General features: G+C 35.9%; 2 protein-coding genes across 2 annotated transcripts; one reads left to right on the forward strand and one right to left on the reverse strand.

The window, feature by feature from the left end:
- The first annotated feature begins 691 nt into the window (after positions 1–691).
- On the forward strand, positions 692–13,344 carry LOC148690068 (cycloartenol synthase 2-like). The gene is made up of 19 exons (XM_088687590.1): positions 692–745; positions 1,007–1,242; positions 1,359–1,559; positions 3,887–3,979; positions 4,559–4,753; positions 8,013–8,097; positions 8,269–8,435; positions 9,641–9,829; positions 10,041–10,154; positions 10,395–10,517; positions 10,652–10,774; positions 11,033–11,131; positions 11,473–11,529; positions 11,632–11,678; positions 11,770–11,913; positions 12,047–12,224; positions 12,525–12,605; positions 12,708–12,791; positions 13,006–13,344. Exons 2-19 carry the CDS (start codon positions 1,045–1,047, stop codon positions 13,108–13,110), a joined length of 2,283 nt encoding a protein of 760 aa, XP_088543716.1. The 5' UTR covers positions 692–745; positions 1,007–1,044; the 3' UTR covers positions 13,111–13,344.
- A 112-nt stretch (positions 13,345–13,456) lies between these two features.
- On the reverse strand, positions 13,457–22,995 carry LOC148690069 (U3 small nucleolar RNA-associated protein 21 homolog). The gene is made up of 12 exons (XM_088687591.1): positions 22,850–22,995; positions 22,409–22,481; positions 22,245–22,310; positions 17,115–17,157; positions 16,614–16,753; positions 16,168–16,380; positions 15,744–15,828; positions 15,348–15,642; positions 14,562–14,823; positions 14,210–14,420; positions 13,871–14,085; positions 13,457–13,702 (listed from the first exon to the last, which is right to left on the reverse strand). Exons 1-12 carry the CDS (start codon positions 22,930–22,932, stop codon positions 13,553–13,555), a joined length of 1,836 nt encoding a protein of 611 aa, XP_088543717.1. The 5' UTR covers positions 22,933–22,995; the 3' UTR covers positions 13,457–13,552.
- Positions 22,996–22,999: the final 4 nt, after the last annotated feature.

A 22,999-nucleotide genomic window follows, 5' to 3' on the forward strand; every position in this document is an offset into this window, starting at 1 on the left:
TTTCTGAATGCTTGGCTTTCGGTTGTGGCATGGAAGCCTTGTTTCAATAGAAGACAAGGTGACTGCCCAACCAAAGTTGGAAGCAAGCAAATCTTGACTTTGTGTTTGTTTGCAGACAATTGTGCATTTTTTATTTTTATGCATGAAATGGCAAATGGAGAAAAGTTGTACTCTATAGGCTAGGTATAGAAAAGGGTGTTGCCGTGTGAACTTAAGATTTTCTTGGTCTTGGTTGTTGGCATAATTATCGGTGCATGACTATAAGCAAAGGAAATAGTTATGCATTGAGAGAGCATCCGGAGGAGAACACAAAGGAGAGAAAATAGAGAGTGAGAATGAGAAACACTTGGGGTAGAGTGAGGCTCTTGGGAAAATTCTGTGAGTGTACAAGGGATTGGGGTTTGAGTTATGTCGATTTAACTCAAGTGTATCTTGTACTAGTTATTCTCATAGTGAAGAGCAATATCTCTCCGGGGACGTAGGTAGGATTTTGCTGAACTTCGTAATTCTATCGGTGTCTTTATTTCTTGTATTTTAAATTGTTCAATTGTGGGTTTGTATTTTGGTGAGATAATCTGAATTTGGTTTTGCATTGACCGACCAGAGCACAACAAATACCATGTCGATGGGTACTTTGGTAATCATGTCATGTGTAAGATGTATATAAGGACGTTATTGTGACACACTAAGAAGATCACAAATTGAGCTATTTGACCAACTATACACTTTTCTCCATACCCAAAACGTAAGTGCATTAGCTAAGGAAACCTTTCCTCTCCTCTTACACTTTCCTTTAATTCATGCTTATATATTGCACATGATCATTAGAAAGTTAATTTTCTTCATGTTACTTTTGTTTGTTGTAAAAATTTGTGCAATCTCACACGGAAAATCACATTCCACTATTATTTACCCCCAGGTTCTACTCATCGTCATGTTTAGCTTTGATACAAATACACAAAGATGATTGTTTTGTTAATCATGGTACGTTTTCTCATGTATGCAGTGTGCTTAGTGTGTCTAATTATTAGCTAAAAGAATATAATGTGGAGGTTGAAGCTTTCAGAAGGCAGAGAGCCATGGCTTACAAGTGTGAACAATCACGTCGGAAGACAATATTGGGAGTTTGATCCAAACCTCGGAACACCGGAAGAGAGAGCTCAAGTGGACAAAGTTCGTCTTGAGTTTCACAAGAATCGTTTTCGCACAAAACATAGTTCCGATCTCCTAATGAGACTTCAGGTGAGACTCAGCTCACTGTACGTGCGTGAATGATTTCTTTCACAAGATCATTATTTGAAACTGATGATATGAAATAATATGAATTCTGGATATGTGTGCATATAATAAATACAAAGTTCGCAAAGGAAGCAAGTGAAAAGAAGCAAGTAGTATCAGATCAGGTGAAAGACAAAAGTGGTGACGAGGAGGAAGTAATAAGCGAGGAAGCAGTGGGAATCACGTTGAGGAGGGCCTTGAGATATTACTCAACTCTGCAGGCTGACGATGGTTTCTGGCCTGGTGACTATGGTGGACCTTTGTTTCTTCTACCTGGCTTGGTAAGATTTCAATATTTAACCCCTATTTAGCCCTAGCTATAAACTAGCTTTATCGCAAATGGAGCTCAAAAAACCATTCACGTTGTTCGAAAGTAAAATAAATAATAGCGTTCGTTGGATTAAACCAAAACGTCAAATAAAATAAGGGAGTTTTATTAGAAAGCCCCTTTTAGCATTTTTTTAATAAGAAAACTCTTAGCCAATTTTCTTTAATATATTGTTAAATATATGAAAAATTAATTTATTTAAAAATGTAATATATGCAACGTTGCTTCAAGATAATCTGAGAGATTTGGACAAAGTAAGATCTAGAGTTCTAGACTCTGCAACCTCACATATGTGATTTGGAACGATTTTCTATAAACATATCTTTCTGTGTAAATAGTTGAATTAACCTAAGGATTTTCAGTGAGTTTTTCGGAATATATCACTACGCGTAAAGTGGCATATTTGACAAAACTGAACTTATGAGTGCATGTACTTGTATATGAAATTATAATCCAACTGTTATAAAGAGGAGCATAGCAAGCTTCATATATCCCTTTTCCACTCAATCTAGAAACAAGATCAGACGTTATTCCGGTTCGTCTCCATTTTTGTGAAACTATTCCTCAAGCAAGTCAACCGATAAGTCATGGAAGGTTTTGTGATATGGATAAACAATAGAGCTGATATTTCGTGGGCCTAAAGTATATATTAATGAATAAATTCATGTTCTAACATAATTTTATTGGTAACACTGAATAAAGATGTGATGATCACACTAAAGGTTCTCATATGATATGAGCCCTTGTAATAAAACTAATGAATGACTTTATATGCAGCCACATAAATTGTATAGACTTGACGAAAATGCCATTATTCATGTCCAAATTATGAAGGTTTTCCATATAAACAGCTTCTCAATTATCTTATCTTCTCTTTGATGGTGATGAGTGATAATTAAACACTATTGACTTCAGAAGGCGGTATAAATAGATGTATATATGCCTCGAAAATTCATGGAGTGTTCATACAAACATACTATATTGATTAATTCCTTCTCATTACATAAATGGTCCCCTTTTCTTCCACTTGTAGTTGTTCAAATAGAATTATAAAATATCACAAATAAGTGTAACATGATAATGAAACTGTCGACCCAATATATATATATATATATATATATATATATAATTTGGTAGTAATTATTCCACTTAGTACTATAATTTAGTAGTATTTTTCAATTGTGAGAGAGATTTTTAAGTGCAAATTTCATGCATGGTGAAGTCGATACCAAATTATTTCCCTAGCTACCCGGCCCCTTAGTGTAAACATTTCGTTGTATCAGAAAACTAATTATCACAAATTTTTAAGCAAAAATCTTTCTTTCATCCTTCTATAAAAAAAACTTTTTATTATTGAACAAGTGATGAATTATGTTCAATCTCTCTTTATCATTAATGGTCCCCTCTTTTCCCTCTCATTCCCTCCAATTTGTTCCTAGTTTCCAACACAGAGACCAACACACACACACACACACACACACACATATATATATATATATATATATATATATATATCATACAAATAATATACATTAATTCTATGTCGTAATCATATTTATGCATTTTATTATTGTAAATACATAGAATAGGATATACATCAATTATACCACCAAATAATAATGTTTGTATATACACAATAACTAGTATACAATTGTATGCAAAACAACTTTACAATAAAATCAAGCTGGCTCCTTCATTATTGATGGTCCACTATTTTCGCTTATTCGTTTCAATTTTAAATACTAAGAGACCGTTTGACCATCTGTTTATATATACACCTCTCGTCTTTTATTTGTTTTCCCCCTTTTTTGTTGTTGTTTCTGCTGCATGTTAGTTTTCTGTATATTTAAATGTTTGTTAAAACCCTTAATTATTTATTTGTTTGTTTGGAATAGAAATAATCTTACACAAACAGGAGCTTTAAGCATGTATGCAATGATGTACTAGCTAATGAAGAACAAGAATAATCATATAAAGAACGATTAGCAACAATAAAATAATTGCAGACACAGTAACTCATGAACTCTAACTAGCTAGCTTCTTATTTTGCAATCGAGCATCTCTTATATCATGCACCAACGTTGCAAATCAATCATACAAATTAGTCAGTTTTAACTCTCATACAAGTCAACATTAGCATTACGGTTAATTGGTATTAATCTTTATTTATATGAATTTCATACATTATTATACTGTTCACATCATATGACTACACTAAATATGAGAGTTGTCTTACTCTTATAACACACTAATTAACTTAAGCAATGAAATGTGTCGTAGGTTGTTGGCTTATATGTAACTGGGGCCCTTCATACAATCTTGCCGCATGACCAGCATCAACAGGAGATCTGCCACTATCTGTATAACCACCAGGTATACTAATCAAGTATTTAATTTCTTTTCCTTTATGATTTGCTACCTGTCAATTGACATGGCTGACTTGCCATCTATTAGGAATAGGACCCAATCAATTATCTTGATCTCAGAATTTAATTAACAAGATGGGGTTGACATAACTAAACCACTCAACTGATCCCTTGTCTTTGCATGGGTATATTATTAATAGATAAAATGATTCTTTGTATAATTCTGCACATCTCTATTAGATCTCTATTATTTGATGCGACTTTTAATAATTCTCGAGGCCCCAACTCCTATTCAAAATTTTCAAATTACAATTAATTGTGAAAAAATATGTGACATTGAAACGTTAAGAAATCTTACAAAAGTTTATAAAATTTTGGCTATTCATTCTATTTTCAATTAGTTTTGTGTTCGATCCTTAACTCTTTTTTTATGGTATAACAACAAATTAGCTCATGATGTGTGAAGATTAATCTTACTAGGATATTTATTTATATTAAATAGTGCTAGCACTTGGGTATGACTTATGAGAGAGTACGACTAACACTTTTCCTTTCCTGCAAACTAAATTGGATAAACAAAATGCAGAATATAGATGGAGGTTGGGGACTGCATATAGAAGGGCCCAGCACAATGTTTTGTACAGCTCTGTCCTATGTCACTTTGAGATTGCTTGGAGAGGAAATTGACGGTGGTGATGGCGCAATGGATAAGGCAAGAAAATGGATTCTTGATCGTGGTGGAGTTACCTTCATACCATCATGGGGAAAGATGTGGCTTTCAGTAAGCAATCCTTTTTCTTAACAAATTCTCTCAAATTGTTTTTTTTTTTCTTAACAAATTCTCTCAATTTGGTTTTAAGTGTTAATAGTTTCTCTATTTGGATAGTGTAGAAAATATTGTTTGTTAAAAAAAATGTCAAGAGTATCTATTATGCATAAATCTTCAAAATGTAAAATCAAAGGAAAAAGTTAATATGCGCACAGATACAAAAATTAAATAAATAAATCTTCATTATTGATGTGGTCCTATATTAACCAATTAAAACAAAAATGCGGTCCTATATTGACCAAAAGAAATGTGGTCCTATTAGATAGATATTACATTTTAATGAAAAGTAAGGCTAGGACTTAAAGAAAAGAATAGTACTTGGATATTCGAGTAATACTTTGTACTCAAAATTATTCATGGTCTATTTTTAAAACTTCATGCTTATAACTTAAACCGGGCATATTATGAATCATTCTGTAAGGATGATTACTTTTGCAAAAAATCAATTAAATTAAGGTCGTTTGGTCAATCAATTATAACAAATAAATAGACCGTTTGTTTAGTCAATAGATTGTAGTATTATGAACCACCTATCCATTTAATACAGTTGATGACCTTAGTTTTAATTTAGAGAGACTTTGGATGCAGTCCTTAACTATCAATGTTCTTTGACTGAAACATTTGTGATTTTCAGTTTTTTATTGAAGTCTTTGACATTAATGTAATAATGTATTTCTATGTAGTTATTATTTTTTAAATTAAAAATAAAATTTGTAGTTATTTATAATAATGAAATTTTAAATAAAACCCATAATTTATGGGATAAAAAAATATTAAAGATAAATTATACTCTCCAATATATTGTGTGCGTGTGTGTACACATACATGGGTATGTTCGTCAATACTAACCAAAACATGGGTACATTTTTCAAAAAAAAAAAAAATATATATATATATATCTTAGGCTTAATAACATTATTAAATTTCTTCTATTAACTTGACATAGATACATTCTCAAATCAACGAAATAAAATGTACTCATATAAGTTAAAAAATGGATAAGAAAAAAGTTCGAATGAATTTTATACAAAACAAAAATGGTACATTTCATATAAAAGAGTTACATTTTACATATAACAAATTGGTATATGAATGGGTACATATAAGATTAAAAAATTGAAATTGAAATTTTTTTATTATAAAAAAAAAAAAAAAAATCAAGGTTCTTAAAAACGCTAGGCGCTAGTCCGGAGGTGGGCTAGCGCCTAGGCAACCTAGGTAGATTTAGGTAAATTTCTTGTATATCTTGTAAATAAGTGCATATTGACACTTACAAAAAGAGTAATATATATATAGATAAATTTCTTGTTATTTTTTAAAAAGAATAATATATAGATATATAATTTTGTAACTTAAGATTTTTAGTATATACTATGGTTTGGTGTTTAAAAAAAAATAATACAACATAAAAAATAAAAATAAAAAAGAATGAAAAAAAAAACCCATGACTACAATCGGTGGAACCCAAGTCGAAAGATTCACTCGACCTCTCAATCCCATGTCAAAGATTTAATAGTGCCAAAAATAAATAAATCAATCAATTATAGCATTTAATGATAAGATTAATTAGTGGTGGGCAATGGCAGTAAATACAGTAAAGTGGTGCACATCACAATACCTTTTTGACACTTTGGAATACCAAAAGCCCTTTATTTTGATTCCGTTTCCTCTTCCTCCTTTCTCACATCTGGTCTCCTATTTGGTTATTTTTCTGTTTCGTCTTCCTCCTCTTCCCTCTGTAAATTTCGTTCTTCTTCAAGTGTGGCTTCACGAGAGCTTGAGTTGCAGATGCAAGTCTGCTTAAACCAGATAGCATGATTTAGAGCAGTGCAGAAGACGATGATACGAACTGTGCATAGAGCCGAAGAAGAGAGTTTGAAACAAAAGTTGCAGAAGCAGCGGCGGAGGACAACGAGATTCAATCCGCCTAGACATGCCGCCTAGCTAGCACCGCTTAGAGCGTCTAGACCGCCTAGGGAGCTCCTAGCTCCCTCCCGATTTCTGTAAACGATTTGCCCCAAATCGCATCGGGCCTCCACCGCCCAATGTCTAGACCGCCTGGAACGATTTTTAGAACACTGAACAAAATTAATGGGTATAAACTTATTCTAATTTTATTTTTTATATTTTGGAAATGTTTTGAATTGAAAATTAATTAGGAATTTAGTAAGGATGCGAGTATTAAAACCCTAAAGCAATTACTAATTTTTATTTTAAAAATTATGTAACTGAAATGTAAATCATTAATACATTAATGCTAGAGATTTTGATCAAAATCTCAAAACTGATAAGGTATCAGTCAATGAACATTATAAACTATGGATTGGATACTAATTTTTTCTTTAGTTTATTTTTTATAGAGATGATCTTAATTTGCAAAGTAATTTTCATATGACTAGTTTCGATCATAAGCATGTATTTCTGAAAATTGACCACAAAAAATTTTAAGCAGGAATTCATACGCATCCTTAAATAGCAATGTTTTTTTTTACTAACACACAAGTATTATTCTAAAGAAAAACACAGAGTGACACCTCTCTTTTACTTTTATTTTTTATTTTTTTTTGTTTTTTGTTTTTTGTGGTTGCACTTGTTAGAATAGGAAGATAAATATTGTAATTTGATTGTATTGAGGATTTCTTACCTTAACACATTTCGTATATTATTTCCTAGATTAATTGTCATTAGGGTTATACAACTATATATATTTCCTCCCAGTGAGAAGAATACAGTTGAAACATTCACAAATTCTGTGTACTAGAGGGCAAAATTAAGATAACAAACGGAAGTAAGATTACAAACAAACAAAAATTAAACTGAAATATTCATCAGCCTCTCAAGGCTCCAAGTCTCATCATGCAAGAGACTCACCATCGAATGAGGTGACAGAGGTAAAATTACATGACAATATTAGACCTTAACCCTATAGCTTGTCGATGGCCCGATGTATTCTTTACCGATGAAAAAGTTCTCTCTCTCTCTCTCTCTCTCTCTCTCTATCTCTCTCTCTCTCTCTCTCTCTCTCTCTCTCTATATATATATATATATATATGTTTACATTAACCGTTCTCTTGGTCGCGGCATAATATGTTCATACATGAAAAGACGTACGTGAATCTAGCTATATAAAGCCTTCATCATGTTCAGTCGTACTCAATTTAATATGTATTTTAATTGCATGCATAACTTAATTTGGAATGGAATTGGGCAGGTGCTTGGTGTATATGAATGGAGCGGAAACAATCCTCTGCCCCCAGAACTGTGGCTTTTACCTTACTCTCTCCCAATACACCCAGGTATATATAAATCAAACTGTTTTCTTTCTATTCTTCTCCATCTTACGTGTATAATATGTGAGATTTTTATTTAACTCTAAACCCTAAAAGAAAAAGCTAAGAAGTAAATATAATTAAAAGTCAATCATGAAATGATTTTCATGTAATCATATGCATGCAATGATGGTGCAGGTCGAATGTGGTGTCACTGTAGGATGGTTTATCTGCCCATGTCATATTTATACGGAAAGAGATTTGTAGGTCCTATCGACGGACTTATTTTATCTCTCAGGAGAGAACTTTATACCTTTTCCTATCACCTGATTGATTGGGATCAAGCAAGAAATCTATGTGCTAAGGTACTTACTACGTGTAGTATTCATTCTACTATTTTTCTTATTAAATAAGAGAAAAAAGTTATACAAGTACCATCTATCGCTTAACTTCGTCTATTATTTTTCTTTCAAAATGTTTTTTGTGGTTTGCAATTGACCTATCTGGAGTATATTTTGATATGGCGAGAAGATGAACAGAAACCGTTCATCTCTATTTTTTCTCATAAAAAATACTTGCACAAATTGGCAAAGTAACCACATCCTTAATGGTCTAAAGACTCAAATCTTTGTAATATTATGAACCATTCATGAACATCGCAACAAATACGATTAAAACATTTATAGCTTTCACGTGAATAAGAAGTTGTGCAACAGATACAAAATAAGAGTTTAATATAATATAGAATAAGGAAGGATGACAACAAAGCAGTGTCAAATTTGGTGGAAGGAAGGATGTAAGACCCGCTCAACCAATTAAGGATCAGATATGGAGTCATTTGACAAACAAATTATAAATGGGATGGTTTTCTTTCTAATTACCTAACCAAATCTGATCTCATGACATCATTTTCTGCATAATCTGGTATGTTTTAAATAGGATATAATATACACACGGATAATAATATATAGTAATTAATTAACAGTTTAATTTTGAAAATAAATAGGTGCGTGGCTTGTTCTTAAGCTTCAACTCAAATGATATAAGAAAGCATAATTAGCGCAACGAGGGTTGGTTGAGTTTGTAAGAATTATTTTCTTAGCTAGGCCAAGGTCTAAGTTCGAGTCTTACTGCCAGCAATTCCTCTTGGTCGACAATCTTCAAAAAAGACAAAGAAAAAGACTTGTGGTATGCCCTAACCCTGAGATGGGTAGCCTCACCTCCTCCTAAACCCTTTTTTTTTACAGAAAAGAAAAGAAAGTGTAATTAGCCTTAGAAAGATGAATGACCTAAAGTTTAGACATCATAACAAAACAAAAGAAAAAGGGGAAACTGTGGTGGGCAGGTTAGGTCTGAAATATGCTTGATGTCTTGATTTATTCCAACTTCCAGCTCAAAAAGGAAAAAGAAATGTTTTATAATTATAATTAGATCATTAGGTTATTAAGTTTAGGGTCGGTCTGTTGGCTCAACTGCTAATTATACTTTTTCTATTGGTTGAGTTGGACCAATAATCGAAACCCTAAACCTAAATTTATTTCATGTTTTAATCTCCATATTAAATTTGCAGGAGGATTTGTATTACCCACATCCCGTTTTACAGGACATGTTGTGGGGATCTCTTCATAAGGTTGGGGAGCCTCTTCTGAAGGGATGGCCCTTCTCTAAACTAAGGCAAAAGGCTCTCCGCACTATAATGCAACACATACACTATGAGGATGAAAATACTCAATATATTTGCATTGGACCTGTCAATAAGGTTTGTTTAAAAATATTAAATAAAAAGGAGAATACAACTGTACACAATAAATATTTGATATTATTTATATAATACTCATGGCCCTTGAACCAAGAAGAAAAGCAGGCTGTATGATTATTGTGTGACTTAGCCCATCTCCTTTATACTTTAGTATAAAATAAGGTATTACTCTATCAGAAAAATGTACCCAGTGCATTGTCTATATAAACAGGTACTAAACATGATTTGTTGTTGGGCGGAGGATCCAAATTCAAAACCATACAAGCATCATCTCTCAAGAATCAAAGATTATCTTTGGGTTGCTGAAGATGGAATGAAAATGCAGGTCCTCAAAAAGAATTTTTAACATAATTTATCTCTTATTAATAAATGATGAGATTATTATTATTTTTAAATTGTTATTAGCATTCTAAAAATCTAATTATGCACTCTAAACTTTCTATATTTGGATCAAAAATACTCTTATGAGAAGTGCACAATTAGATTTTCGGAGTGCTAATAATAGTTCTCTATTTTTTAAAAGATGTGGGACTAACTGAACCTACATTATTTTGATCATGTATAGGGATATAATGGATCTCAATGTTGGGATGTTGCTTTGGCTGTTCAAGCAATCCTTGCAACCAACCTCTTTACTGAATCTGGTTCAATGCTGAAGAAGGCGCACGATTTTATAAAAAACACACAAGTAATTAAACTCAAAATAACTTGTATTAATTTAAACTAGATATCGTCTGAAATTCACTGCCAAAACATATATATATATATATATGCCAAAACTACTGCATGCAAAACTACTTAACTGTTTTTTAATCAATTAAGGTTCGGACAAACAGCTCCAGAAACCCTGGTAACTGGTACCGTCACATTTCCAAGGGTGGATGGCCCTTCTCCACTCCAGACAATGGCTGGCCTGTCTCAGATTGTACGGCAGAAGGTTTGAAGGTAATCTTTTTGAGTTGGCTTCTAGTGTGCAAAGTCCCTTAGCGCAACGAATATTCGCATCGCGCAAATGTTTTGCTACTTTACTTTTGGTGCAGCGCACTTGAGCGACAGCGCCTCAGTTTCGTCGCGCTAAATACACTTGCGCGACTAAACTTTTGTCGCACAAAGATCTGTCGCGCAAATGATTTTTTCTGAAATGATATGCTGACTAAAACTATGCACACCATCTCAATTGACTATGTATCCGACTGCTTACAGGCAGCCCTCTTACTATCAAGTATACCGTCTGAAATAGTAGGAGAAGCCGTACAGACTGATCACCTATATGATGCTGTTAATGTGATATTATCCCTACAGGTAAAAAATGGTTTTAGTGATTAGTATCTTATACAATTCTATTGGCAGTTGATTAAGTAGACATGGAACTAAATAGCTTAAGCTTCTCTGACAATTGTAAGTTCTCTTGTCATGAGATTGTCTGACAATATAAGAACATTTATATGTTGTCAGACTATGAATGTAAATAATTGATCAGGTCGATTCTTGCATGAGTCGACTATCTAGGTTCACACAAAATATGCCTTTGTCTGACAATTAAGTTTGGTGAGAGAATGTCAATAATACAGTAGAGTCTGGTTTCTGTCCATTCAATTGTCTATTGTTATGCTTAAATTAAATTTTGTTCTTGAACACAACAGAACAGTACTGGAGGATTTGCTTCCTATGAACTCACAAGATCTTACCCCTGGTTGGAGGTGAAGAAGCAATTCTTTCTTTTTCAATCTTTTAAAGTAAAAGCTTGTTAATTGTGGTTAATTAATTTTGTTGAGAGAATCTGAGACATATTTCAATACCAGATGATCAATCCAGCTGAAACGTTCGGAGATATCATCATTGACTATCAGTAAGCTCCAAAGATAATTTGAGTTATTTCTTTACTTTTATTTTCCAAGGCAATTACATCAAATAATATATATCTTCTTAAAAAAATGTAGGTACGTGGAATGCACATCAGCAGCAATACAAGGCCTTAAATCATTCATGAAATTATATCCAGGACATAGGAGGAAAGAAATATTAGCATGTATTGCAAGGGCAGTCAAATTCATCGAGAGCATACAACAACCTGATGGCTCGTGGTAATTTCCTTCTCCATACGTAAAACTCATTAATTAGAAGAGTACTAATTAAATTAAGGCTAATTATTGTTATACTTCCTGAATTATTCACTTTGCCCCATGGAATTTTTTAATCAGTCGAATAATGTTTCAGGTATGGGTCTTGGGGAGTCTGCTACACCTATGGAACATGGTTTGGGATAAAGGGGCTGGTGGCTGGCGGTAAGACCTACCAAACAAGTCATAGCATTAGAAAAGCATGTGATTTCTTGCTGTCCAAACAACTTGATTCAGGCGGCTGGGGAGAGAGCTACCTTTCATGCCAAAACAAGGTAAGGGACCAATGATTATAACTCAAAGATGGGGAGGGATGTATGATTTATCCCATAAAATGGTAATGATTTCTTGGGTAGAAAGTTGAGGTTCCACCATAAAACTAATTGGTAATATAGAGAATAACCCAACACTGTCAACATCTTGTCAAACAACGTAAAACTTCTATGTAGCGAGAACACTACAGTAAGAGAACATTTTCGGTTGTAATATAGAAACATTTTGATGTTAATATGTCGTCAGACTATTTGACAAGACATTTATGTTATAGCATAACACAATATTTTGTTATTAAATAGGTATACACAAACCTCGAAGGGAACAAGCCACATATAGTGAACACTGGATGGGCAATGCTGGGTCTTATTGATGCAGGGCAGGTGTGTCTCACTCTATGTTTGTTTCTTCTACAAAAAGATATGCTAATAGAAATAGCAGATAAATTCACGTGTAATATTATTTTTACCGTTTTTATTGATTAGGCTGAGAGGGACCCTGCGCCCTTGCACCGTGCAGCAAAGCTGTTGATTAATTCACAGATGGAGAATGGAGATTTCCCACAACAGGTATATTGAGAAAGATTTTCGCACCCGGTTTTCTTCTTCTGCACACAGTTGTTCAATTACATTTCTTGATAAGTTAGTGTCGTAAACAAGAGTGTGCATCAAGAAAAAATAGTGTCGGAAATCCAATTTCCCTATATTTATAAGCTAGCGTCGAATGTTATACATGTAATAATATTTATCTTGCAATTAATATTACTTTGTTTTATTTTCACAGCAAATCATGGGAGTGTTTAACAAGAACTGCATGATCAGTTATTCTGCGTACAGAAACATCTTCCCCATATGGGCCCTTGGAGAGTATCGCAATCGCGTATTCTGACCGTGTAAATGTACAAATCAACTTGCTAGAAAATGTGTAAGATGGTCATGTAACGATGTATTTCATTGGCGTTTTCAAAACCCTACTACGATGTTGATATTACATTGATGAATCTAATGTCTGTATATAATAATGTATTTGAAAACAATCCGGAAGAAAAATGGATATGCAATTCAAAAGTGTTCGAACAGGGGCTGAGTTGCAGAAAACTATATTACAACAGAATTTTACAGATAGGAAATTTTCAGCATTTCGTTACACATCTGAGAATATATAACTTATCCTCGAACCAGTACTCCATGGAAATAAGTGAAGACTCTCAGTTGAAGTTTGCAACTCAGAATCCTTGAATCATAATCAGTCCTGGCTTGTATTAGTTAATGGCAGAACAATCGCTCGACTGAAATATTATCAGAAATACAGAGACAAAATTTCGGGCCATTCAAAACCGTGAATTGCTAAGAAATGCGACAACGCAGCTAGTACTTTGAAACAACTTTTCTACTCTTTGCCATGTTTTGCATTGAATATCTAGGAGCTCCCTGGCCTTGTCCTGCAGTCTTGATTGGCACCGAATTGTTTCACCATGGATCTGTTCAGGGAAGAAAAAGAAGTAAATGAAAGAGGTTATTTGACGTTGAGGGTCTTTGAGCACCAAATGGAAGTAGCAAAAGTCGGTATATACTGGAATTGAAAAAGCTCCAAAAGCCTTCTGATAACACTACTAATTGGTTAAAAGCAAAAAAGGAGAAATCTATACCTTCAGAAACACCTTGATTACAGCTTGTACAAAGTCAAAATTGTTTCTGCACGAAGTCTCATGTATAAAATAATCAAGGAGCAGTTCGATTGAAAGTAATTCTGGGCGGCTTTCAAGTTCTTCCTCATCCTCATCATCAACAATCTCAAGCATTCGAAGCTCCATGTCCAGAGTCGATGGAGACAAACTCTTAATATAATCAGTAAATGCTGAAACTGCAACCAAAAACACAATTTAAGACGATTATGTCCTGCATAGATGTTACAACAATCAAGAAGGCAAAATTACAACTGAATTACAAGTGGAATATTACAGTACTAAGAGATTAAAAGTATTTACAATTTTTCATTTCTGCAGATGACTGAAGATGTTGCAAGAATTGTGATGGTGCCAGACCAGACTTTATTCTAGTGTGTTCTACGTCATCACCTTTGGCCTCCTTGTTTTCTAATCCCGTAAATAATATTTCTCCTGAAAAAGAGGGAATTGAAGGCAAAAAGAAAGGAGCCCTTTCGGGTTTTTTTGGCGGTTCAATTGGTTTATTCCGTTCCTGGGCATAGCAGAGCCACAACATAATTACTGATCAGTCACCAACAAAATGTACAGGGAAACAGATACAAATGTAATATATAATATTTCCAAATGAAGTCAAATGTTTGGAATCTGAACAATAACCACCAGTAGAAAGTACCTTTATAGTGTCTAAATTGATTAAGCTTTGCCACTGGCTTTTAGGCAATAATGAGAGAGTAACAAGATCAGGAATTTGAAAGTCAAGAGTAGTAAATGCAGGAGCATCTTTGGATTGTGGATGGTCCACAATAGGCTCGTCAGAGTCCTCCTCTAGAGAACCTTTTGTTGAAGAGATAGATGGCAACTTAACACTCCTAACTTCCTTTCCACTTGCATAAGAATCGACTTTTGAAGCTCCAGAAAACATCGATTGGTTTACCCTGTTCAAATTGTCAGGTTTAATTTCCGGTAAAAAATAAGGAATGAAAATACGAAATACTACAATATTAAACAATCTATTGCATGCTAAACCGTTCACTTTAAAATTTTAAGATAATTGATATTTTTAACTTTCCACTGGTTCTATGCTACATCATGATGCATTTGGTGGAGGGGATAAGGCCTAAGGTTATATGAGGTTGCTGTGTCTTGGCTCCAAACTGGGTAATTTGGATGGAAAGGTATGGAAGGGTCTTCAAAGGTTATAGAGGGTAAGGTTGGAGAGAGTACAGTTTAGGTGAGCAGGATTGGAAGAAAGCCGTAGGCTGAGTTATTGAGCTGTAATCATTAACGCTGTTTTCTTAATTATGTTCTGCGTCAGTTATTTAGTCTCCCATTGTTGCTGTATTCCTGATTAGATAAGGTTTTTCTTTAAAAGAAGCGTCCACTCTATATGCATAACAATCACATTTAAAAACTCAACCTCCGAATAAAAATTCAATAGTCAATAGAAATGAAGACTAACCAAAGATAGACCCCATTTTGGTCAACATGCGCAGTCGCTAGAACATCCATATTCGGTGACAGAGACAATGCTGTTATAGCCGCGTCAACATCCAATGCATCTATTTGTCTTGCTAAAATAACATCCCAGACTCGAAGACTTCCATCCATACTTGATGACAAAAGCCATTTTCCATCCTCACTAAAACACATGTCTGTAATACGATCCATATGACCTTCAAATTTACGAACCATTCTTGATGCCACAACATCATACAAACGGATGATTAAGTCATCAGCCACAACAGCCAGAAGACCTGAAAGTTATTTTGATCACATTATTATCCAAGGCATTTATGGTGCCAAAAAACCAAGCCAAATAACTCTAAATGGCAAAAATATGTCAAACACAAGTTACCATTCAAACGATTGTATACAATCGTCACAACGGAGCACCCAACTTCCCATCTAGATTTTACATCACGTCCCTTGAAATTCCAAACCTGCAGGCCAAAACAAGTGAGGCATGATGAAACATCCAACTACACTTGGCCATTTTCTTTCTTCCTTTAACTTGGGAAGCTTAGAAAATTTCTTTACTTTGCTGATTCTTATAACTCAAGATGACAATATATACAAGGGCAAAAGGCATCTTCATGCAAAACTGTAATATCTTTCAACAAACAAGGTTTAGGCCAGCCCCACCACCATCACCCTCATAAATCAATGTAAATCCCGCCTTGAGCACCACAGACCTCGTATGCTATTATGTGAGCCTGCCTACCAGTAACTCTGACATAAAGGTTGAGCATCATTTTTTGAAATAAGAAATAAAGACTGACCTTTATGTCTCCGTGATATCCTGCACTTATCATTACAGTATTCGTTGAATCACAAGCAATTCCAACCACTTCCCCATCATGGGCAAAGCTCCTTCTTTCTGACGTGTCCATGTAACTGCGTCGACTGATTCCTGATTGGAGGTTGAACCGCTCAACCCAACCATCCGCTGTCCCCAGTATGGCAAAATTGCCACATGCATTGATGGCACAAGCCTATTACCAACAACAGAAAACTGTTCATTAATATTGTAGACTGTTAAAAAAAATGATTCAGTATGGAAGTGGTTTTAACAAGTCTTTAAGATTGCACAGAGCATAGTCATTAGAACTGGTTCATTGGGAATCATATGAATCCAAAGAGAGTAATTCCAAATTTGATTATTCAACCTTGGAAAATGGATGTTACAAAAAACGAGCTATATTCAAGGCTTCAAGGAGAATCTAACCTTCACTGGTGTGGGGTTTTCCGGTCTTGGCTTCAGAATATGCTCACCAAGAACAAAGTTTTGAAGTCTCCATACATATGCCTGTGCAGTATCCATATGGCATGTAACCACATTGCACCAATCTCGCTCTCTTATTTCAGCTGAAGATATTTGTCGCATAAAGAAATCAGATGATTCAAAAATGTTACGGTTTCTCATCTTGAATATGGATTATAGGAATTAACACCAGTCTTAATGACTTCAACTACATTAAATCTATGGTATTGATTTTTAAACAAAACCAGTAATTTTTTTTCAAGAAGAGACCAAAACAAATTTGAAATTTATTATGTTCAATCATAATATACATTGAAATATAAGATTGTAAATTGCAACCTACAGAAATTTTTAGGATTTCTGTAGTATTTCAGTAAAGTGCTATAAAAAATTGTGTTGTAAAAGAGCCAATGAAGTTTAAAATGAAAACAAATGCAGAAAGTTACACAGAGAGAAAGACCTTACCACAATCAAAAGCGATGACAGGCTTCAGTTTTATCTCTTCTTCCTAAAAGGTAAAGAAAACAGAAATTACATAGTTAAACTATCAGCGAGCTCAAATAGATTTGTCAACTTATGATTCACGCGATAAAATGTTTCATTTAACCATCAAGGAAATGGGTATAAATGTTTAAGCCATGGTACATGGTCTTGACTACATGATGCTTCATCAACAGAGTATCATGAGAAGCATGACACGCATCAGAAGGATGCAAAACATTTGGAAATGGAGAGAGAGAGGGAGGGTGTTAGACAAATAAGGAATATGGTTGGAGTCCTTGTGTAATTGTATATAATATTATTATTGGAAGAATAAGCCGTCCTACAGCCGTCCTACAGCCGTCCTACCTTGTCCTACCTACACACTAGCCGTCCTACAGCCGTCCTACCTTGTCCTACCTACACATTTGTATCATGTATATATATCCTTGTAATCTTGTAGAGAAAAATTAATGAGAAAAAGCATTCTCTTCCATATTTTCCACAAAGCATTCTCTTCCATATTTTCTACATGGTATACAGAGCAGGTTTATAACCCTAGCCCTAATTTTTTTTTTCGGCAGCTTTCTCTGCCGTTCCCATGGCTGTTCGTGGCCCGTCCTCCCCTCCACTGCACCTACTGCAATTTTGATTATCATACCCAAGACACCTGCCATAAACTTCATGGCTATCCCGTTGGCCATCCCCTCCATGGCCAACCGTGGCGACCACCGCGCCGTGCCACTGCTTCCAGTTCTTCCCGCAGCCATGCACCTTCTAGTCATCCCCGGTAGCCACGGTTTTCTGCTTCCCGGCCCCATAATTTCACCCAGGCCCATCACGTGCAAGGCACCCAGGCCCCCGCCTCCTCTTCTACTCCAGCGACCCACCAAGTGCACGGGGCCCAGCCCACTTTGCATGACTTGCAGCTTGCCATGCCTGACCTCTCTGCCAAGCAGCACTCCCGTGTTCTAGCTGCTCTACGTGACACCACCACCCCTCCTCAGGCCAATGCCGTTCTCACTACTGATTTTGCCCAAGGACTTGGTTTCGAAGGCGATGATTGATGTGGGTAAGCGACGTGGCGATCTGTATTACCTTGTGGCCCTTACCTCTTCTCTCCCCACCCGTCAACCTCTCTGCAACATCATTACCGTTCCCTCCTCCCTCTGGCATAAGCATCTTGGTCACCCCTCCTCCACTCGTTTGCAAGCTTTAGCATCTAGCTCTCTTAATTGTACTTTTGATTCTAGTCATATTTGTGATGTTTGTTCATTGGCAAAACAAACTCGTCAACCTTTTCTTTTGAGTTCAATTTCATCAACTTTCCCTTTTGCTTTAATTCATTGTGATATTTGGGGCCCGAATCGTCAATCTTCTCTTTCTGGTGCTCATTATTTCTTAACCATTGTGGATGATTTTTCTCGCTTTACGTGGGTCTTCCTCATGAAACATAAATCCGACACTCAACAATTAATTAAGGATTTTTTTGCTTATGTCTTATGTCACTACCCAATTCCGCACTACCATCCAATGCATTCGTACTGACAATGGTGGTGAATTTTTATCTCTTCATAGTTTTTTCTCTGATCATGGGGTGCTTTTACAAACTTCTTGTGTTTATACCCCCCAACAAAATGGCGTTGTTGAAAGAAAACATTGTCATCTTCTTGAAACCGCTCGCGCCCTTCGTTTTCAATCCCATCTTCCTATCAAGTTTTGGGGGGAATGTGTTCTTACCGCTACTTATCTCATCAATCGTCTCCCTACCCGTCTTCTCCATCATAAATCCTCATTTGAGGTTCTCTTTTCGAAAACCCCATCTTATGACCACTTCTGCGTCTTTGGTTGTCTGGCATATGCCACCTCTGTCACTCCCACCACCAAATTTTCCCCTCGGGCTCATCATTGCATTTTTCTCGGTTATCCTCATGGACAAAAGGCCTATACCTTTTACGATCTCGACAATCACCGCATTTTCACTAGTCGAGACGTCATCTTTCACGAAACTACTTTCCCTTATGCCGTTTCTCACCCTCCTATCCCATCCTCTTCGCCTACCCTACCCATCCCACCCCCTCTGGACTTTACATATAACCCATCACCTTCCTCCCCTTCCATGCCTCCCACAGATTCCCTTGCTGCCCCATTACCCGTTCCTCCCCATGCCCCTGCCCTCTCGGCATCCCCTCCTCCCCCCCCCCCCCCCGCTACTTCCTTACCTTTCACCCTTTTACCCACGGACATCCCTACCCCCCCACTACCTACTAATCCTCCCCTTCCCCGCACCTCTTCCCGTGCCCATAAACCTCCATCCTATTTAAAAGACTACGTTTGCTCGCAGGTGATTCTGCCATCCCACCCATCTTCGACTTTGCAACCCCGTTCTACACAAGGTACGCGATATCCACTTTGTAATTTTCTCTCTTATCACCGTTACTCTCCCAGGCATTTTTCTTACATTAACTCTATCAGTCGGACTGTGGAGCCTTCCTCCTTTGCCAAGGCTGCCACTGACCCCAATTGGCAACGTGCTATGACTGAGGAGCTTCAAGCTTTACATGCTAATGGTACTTGGACTTTAACTTCCTTGCCCCCTGGCAAAATTCCCATTGGTTGTAAGTGGGTGTACAAACTCAAGCATAATTCCGATAGCTCTATTGACTGCTACAAAGCTCGTTTGGTTGCTAAAGGCTTCACTCAGGCTGAAGGTATTGATTATCATGACACTTTTTCTCCTACTGCTAAGATGATTACGGTGCGTTGTCTTCTTGCTCTTGCTGCTAGTCAGTCTTGGTCTGTTCATCAGCTTGATGTTAATAATGTTTTCTTACATGGTGACTTACATGAAGAAATCTATATGTCTCCTCCTCCTGGTCTTCGGCGACAGGGGGAGAATCTTGTGTGTCGCCTTCACAAGTCACTTTATGGTCTTAAGCAGGCTTCTCGCCAATGGTTTGCCAAATTCACTAGTGCCATCATTTCTGCCGGTTTTCAACAATCCAAAGCTGACTATTCATTGTTCACTAAAAAGTCTGGTATTTCTTTCACAGCTTTGCTCATTTATGTGGATGATATTGTGATTACAGGCAATGATGCTAGTGCCATTAATTCTCTGAAGTCTTTTCTCCATGATCATTTTCGGATAAAAGACCTTGATGATTTAAAATATTTTTTGGGTATTGAGGTTTCTCGTTCCAAATAAGGGATTTATATTTCTCAACGCAAGTATGCATTAGAGATTCTCAAGGACTATGGTTTTTTGGGAGCACGACCCATTGCTTTTCCTATGGATGACACAAAATTATTTGATAAAGGAGAACTTCTCAAGGATCCTGAAAAGTATCGACGATTAGTAGGTCGGTTAATATATCTCACTATCACTCGGCCGGATATCACCTATTCTGTGCATGTTCTAAGCCGTTTTATGCACGAGCCAAGGATATCTCATATGGATGCTACGCTTCGTATTGTTCGTTATTTGAAGGCTACTCCAGGTCAAGGTTTATTATTTCGTTCTGACAACCAGACCAAGTTAACTGCGTTTTGTGATTCTGATTGGGCAGGTTGCCCTATCACTCGCCGTTCGACTACTGGGTATTGTGTATTCTTGGGCGGTTCTTTGATTTCTTGGCGGACGAAACGACAGAAAACCGTTTCGCTCTCTTCAGCAGAGGCGGAATATAGGGCCATGGCAGGTGCTTGTTGCGAGATAGTTTGGCTTCGTTTTTTGTTGAAGGATTTGAACATTCCTTTGGATGGTCCTTCCATTTTATTTTGTGATAATCAAACAGCGTTACATATAGCTGCCAATCCTGTTTTTCATGAACGAACTCGTCACATTGAGATGGATTGTCACTTTATACGAGATAAGATTGTAGATGGCACAATAGAGACCAAGCATGTGGGTACGGCACAACAGTTGGCAGACTTGTTTACCAAACCTCTTGGGAAAGAAAAGTTTTCGGGTATGTTACGCAAGTTGGGAGTTCTTGACATCCACTCTCCAACTTGAGGGGGAGTGTTAGACAAATAAGGAATATGGTTGGAGTCCTTGTGTAATTGTATATAATATTATTATTGGAAGAATAAGCCGTCCTACAGCCGTCAAGCCATCCTACAGCCGTCCTACCTTGTCCTACCTACACACTAGCCGTCCTACAGCCATCCTACCTTGTCCTACCTATACATTTGTATCATGTATATATATCCTTGTAATCTTGTAGAGAAAAATTAATAAGAAAAAGCATTCTCTTCCATATTTTCTACAGAGGGAGGATGAAGAAGTGGTGTGATCAATTTATGGATTCATCTAAGACATTTTCTGATTTTGAACATTTTAAAAACATTGAGAAACGATCAGACATTCTTTTCATTGCTATCCAAACTGCAACACATTAATATGTTATGAAATCATTAGAATGGTACGATATCAACATGTCTCATGATCACCCATCATGGTGACTTAAATATAAATACAAAAAGGCAGTCGTGGCCTGATCTTGGGACCTAAATCATCCTTCATGGATGAACCTCACTGAAAAGCGACATAAAGCATCACATGGACCCTTCAATTCACCCAGGCATAATAATGTCAACAAAACAAGACACTGGTAACAGTACGGGTACCAGACACTCAAATGTGTGGACAGATTTTTGAAAATACATAAAAACAAACAAACAAAAAATGAGACATTTGTATGCATACCCACATCACGCAATCACATCTGAGTTCATGTAGTGTAGTGTATGCATATCAAGTTCACTTCGAAATGTTTTCATAGTAAGCGAAAAAAAAAAAAAAAAATCTTAAGTAAAAAAGTACAAGAAAAAACAAGAAACACAACCATCCTCAATGAAATCCATAATTAAAACTATCATTCAATAACACAATAAATAGAATATCCTGTGTTACAAGCAAAAAAAAAAAAGACAAACCTTCAACTAATTTATGTGCTTTCATAAATTTTTAGTGCATGCATCATGATTTGTCCAAGAACTAAGAGTCATGTGAAATTCAATTAAAGAAAAAATTAAAAAGCAATAATACCAACACAGTTTAGTTATACTAAGTACTGTAAATAAGGACAAAGATATTGTACTTCCAAGCCATACCTTCATCTTCAGTTTCTTTGCTCGTTTGGATATGTGACGCTGAGAAAGCTCTCTACTTTGCTGATCCTGATAACAACATGTAACTAAATAAAACACTGAAGAGAATTATAAATAACAAAAATAAAAATGGTAGTAAAAAAGCATGATGCTGACAGAGTCCGAACCTGTATTACAGAGAAAAGGCGAAATGCACGGTCCTGACCAGCTGATAGAATGTGTCTCCCATTCGCATAAAACCTAGAAGTCAAGCATGGTTAATAAAGAAGGTTGAAATCCAACCAATACCCTCAAAGTAAAGCAATGGCTTAAGCATCATGGAAAACCCAAAGCCTTTACATATGATTTATCGTACAATTTAAACTAAAATCGAGGAAGTCCTTAACTTGATGTGCAGAAGTGCTGCATGATAAGGCACAACAGATAGAGAAATAGAAAACTGGACTTTGCTTCGTACATATAAGCACCACAAGATAACATAGATATATGGAAGTCAAGATCATAAAATCAATGGGTAGAATATGTGAATCCTATAGCACCAAATCTATGGTAACAACAACACTGGAAGAATTTAAAATTCACTTAAAATAATGTCACAACTAAAATACCTTATGCATTGTGGAGGAGCACTATGACCACTTCTGAAGCGTAAAAGTCGAGGATCTCCATCAGTTGTGTCAAAAATCCACATCTAGAGGGGCATAAAGAGTTGTACAAATCAATTATTCGGGTGCACAGAAAAACATGATTTTTTTTCT

This window comes from Pyrus communis, chromosome 16 (genome assembly GCF_041283825.1).
Source record: "Pyrus communis isolate YQ-2024b chromosome 16, ASM4128382v1, whole genome shotgun sequence".
Classification (NCBI taxonomy): domain Eukaryota; kingdom Viridiplantae; phylum Streptophyta; class Magnoliopsida; order Rosales; family Rosaceae; genus Pyrus; species Pyrus communis.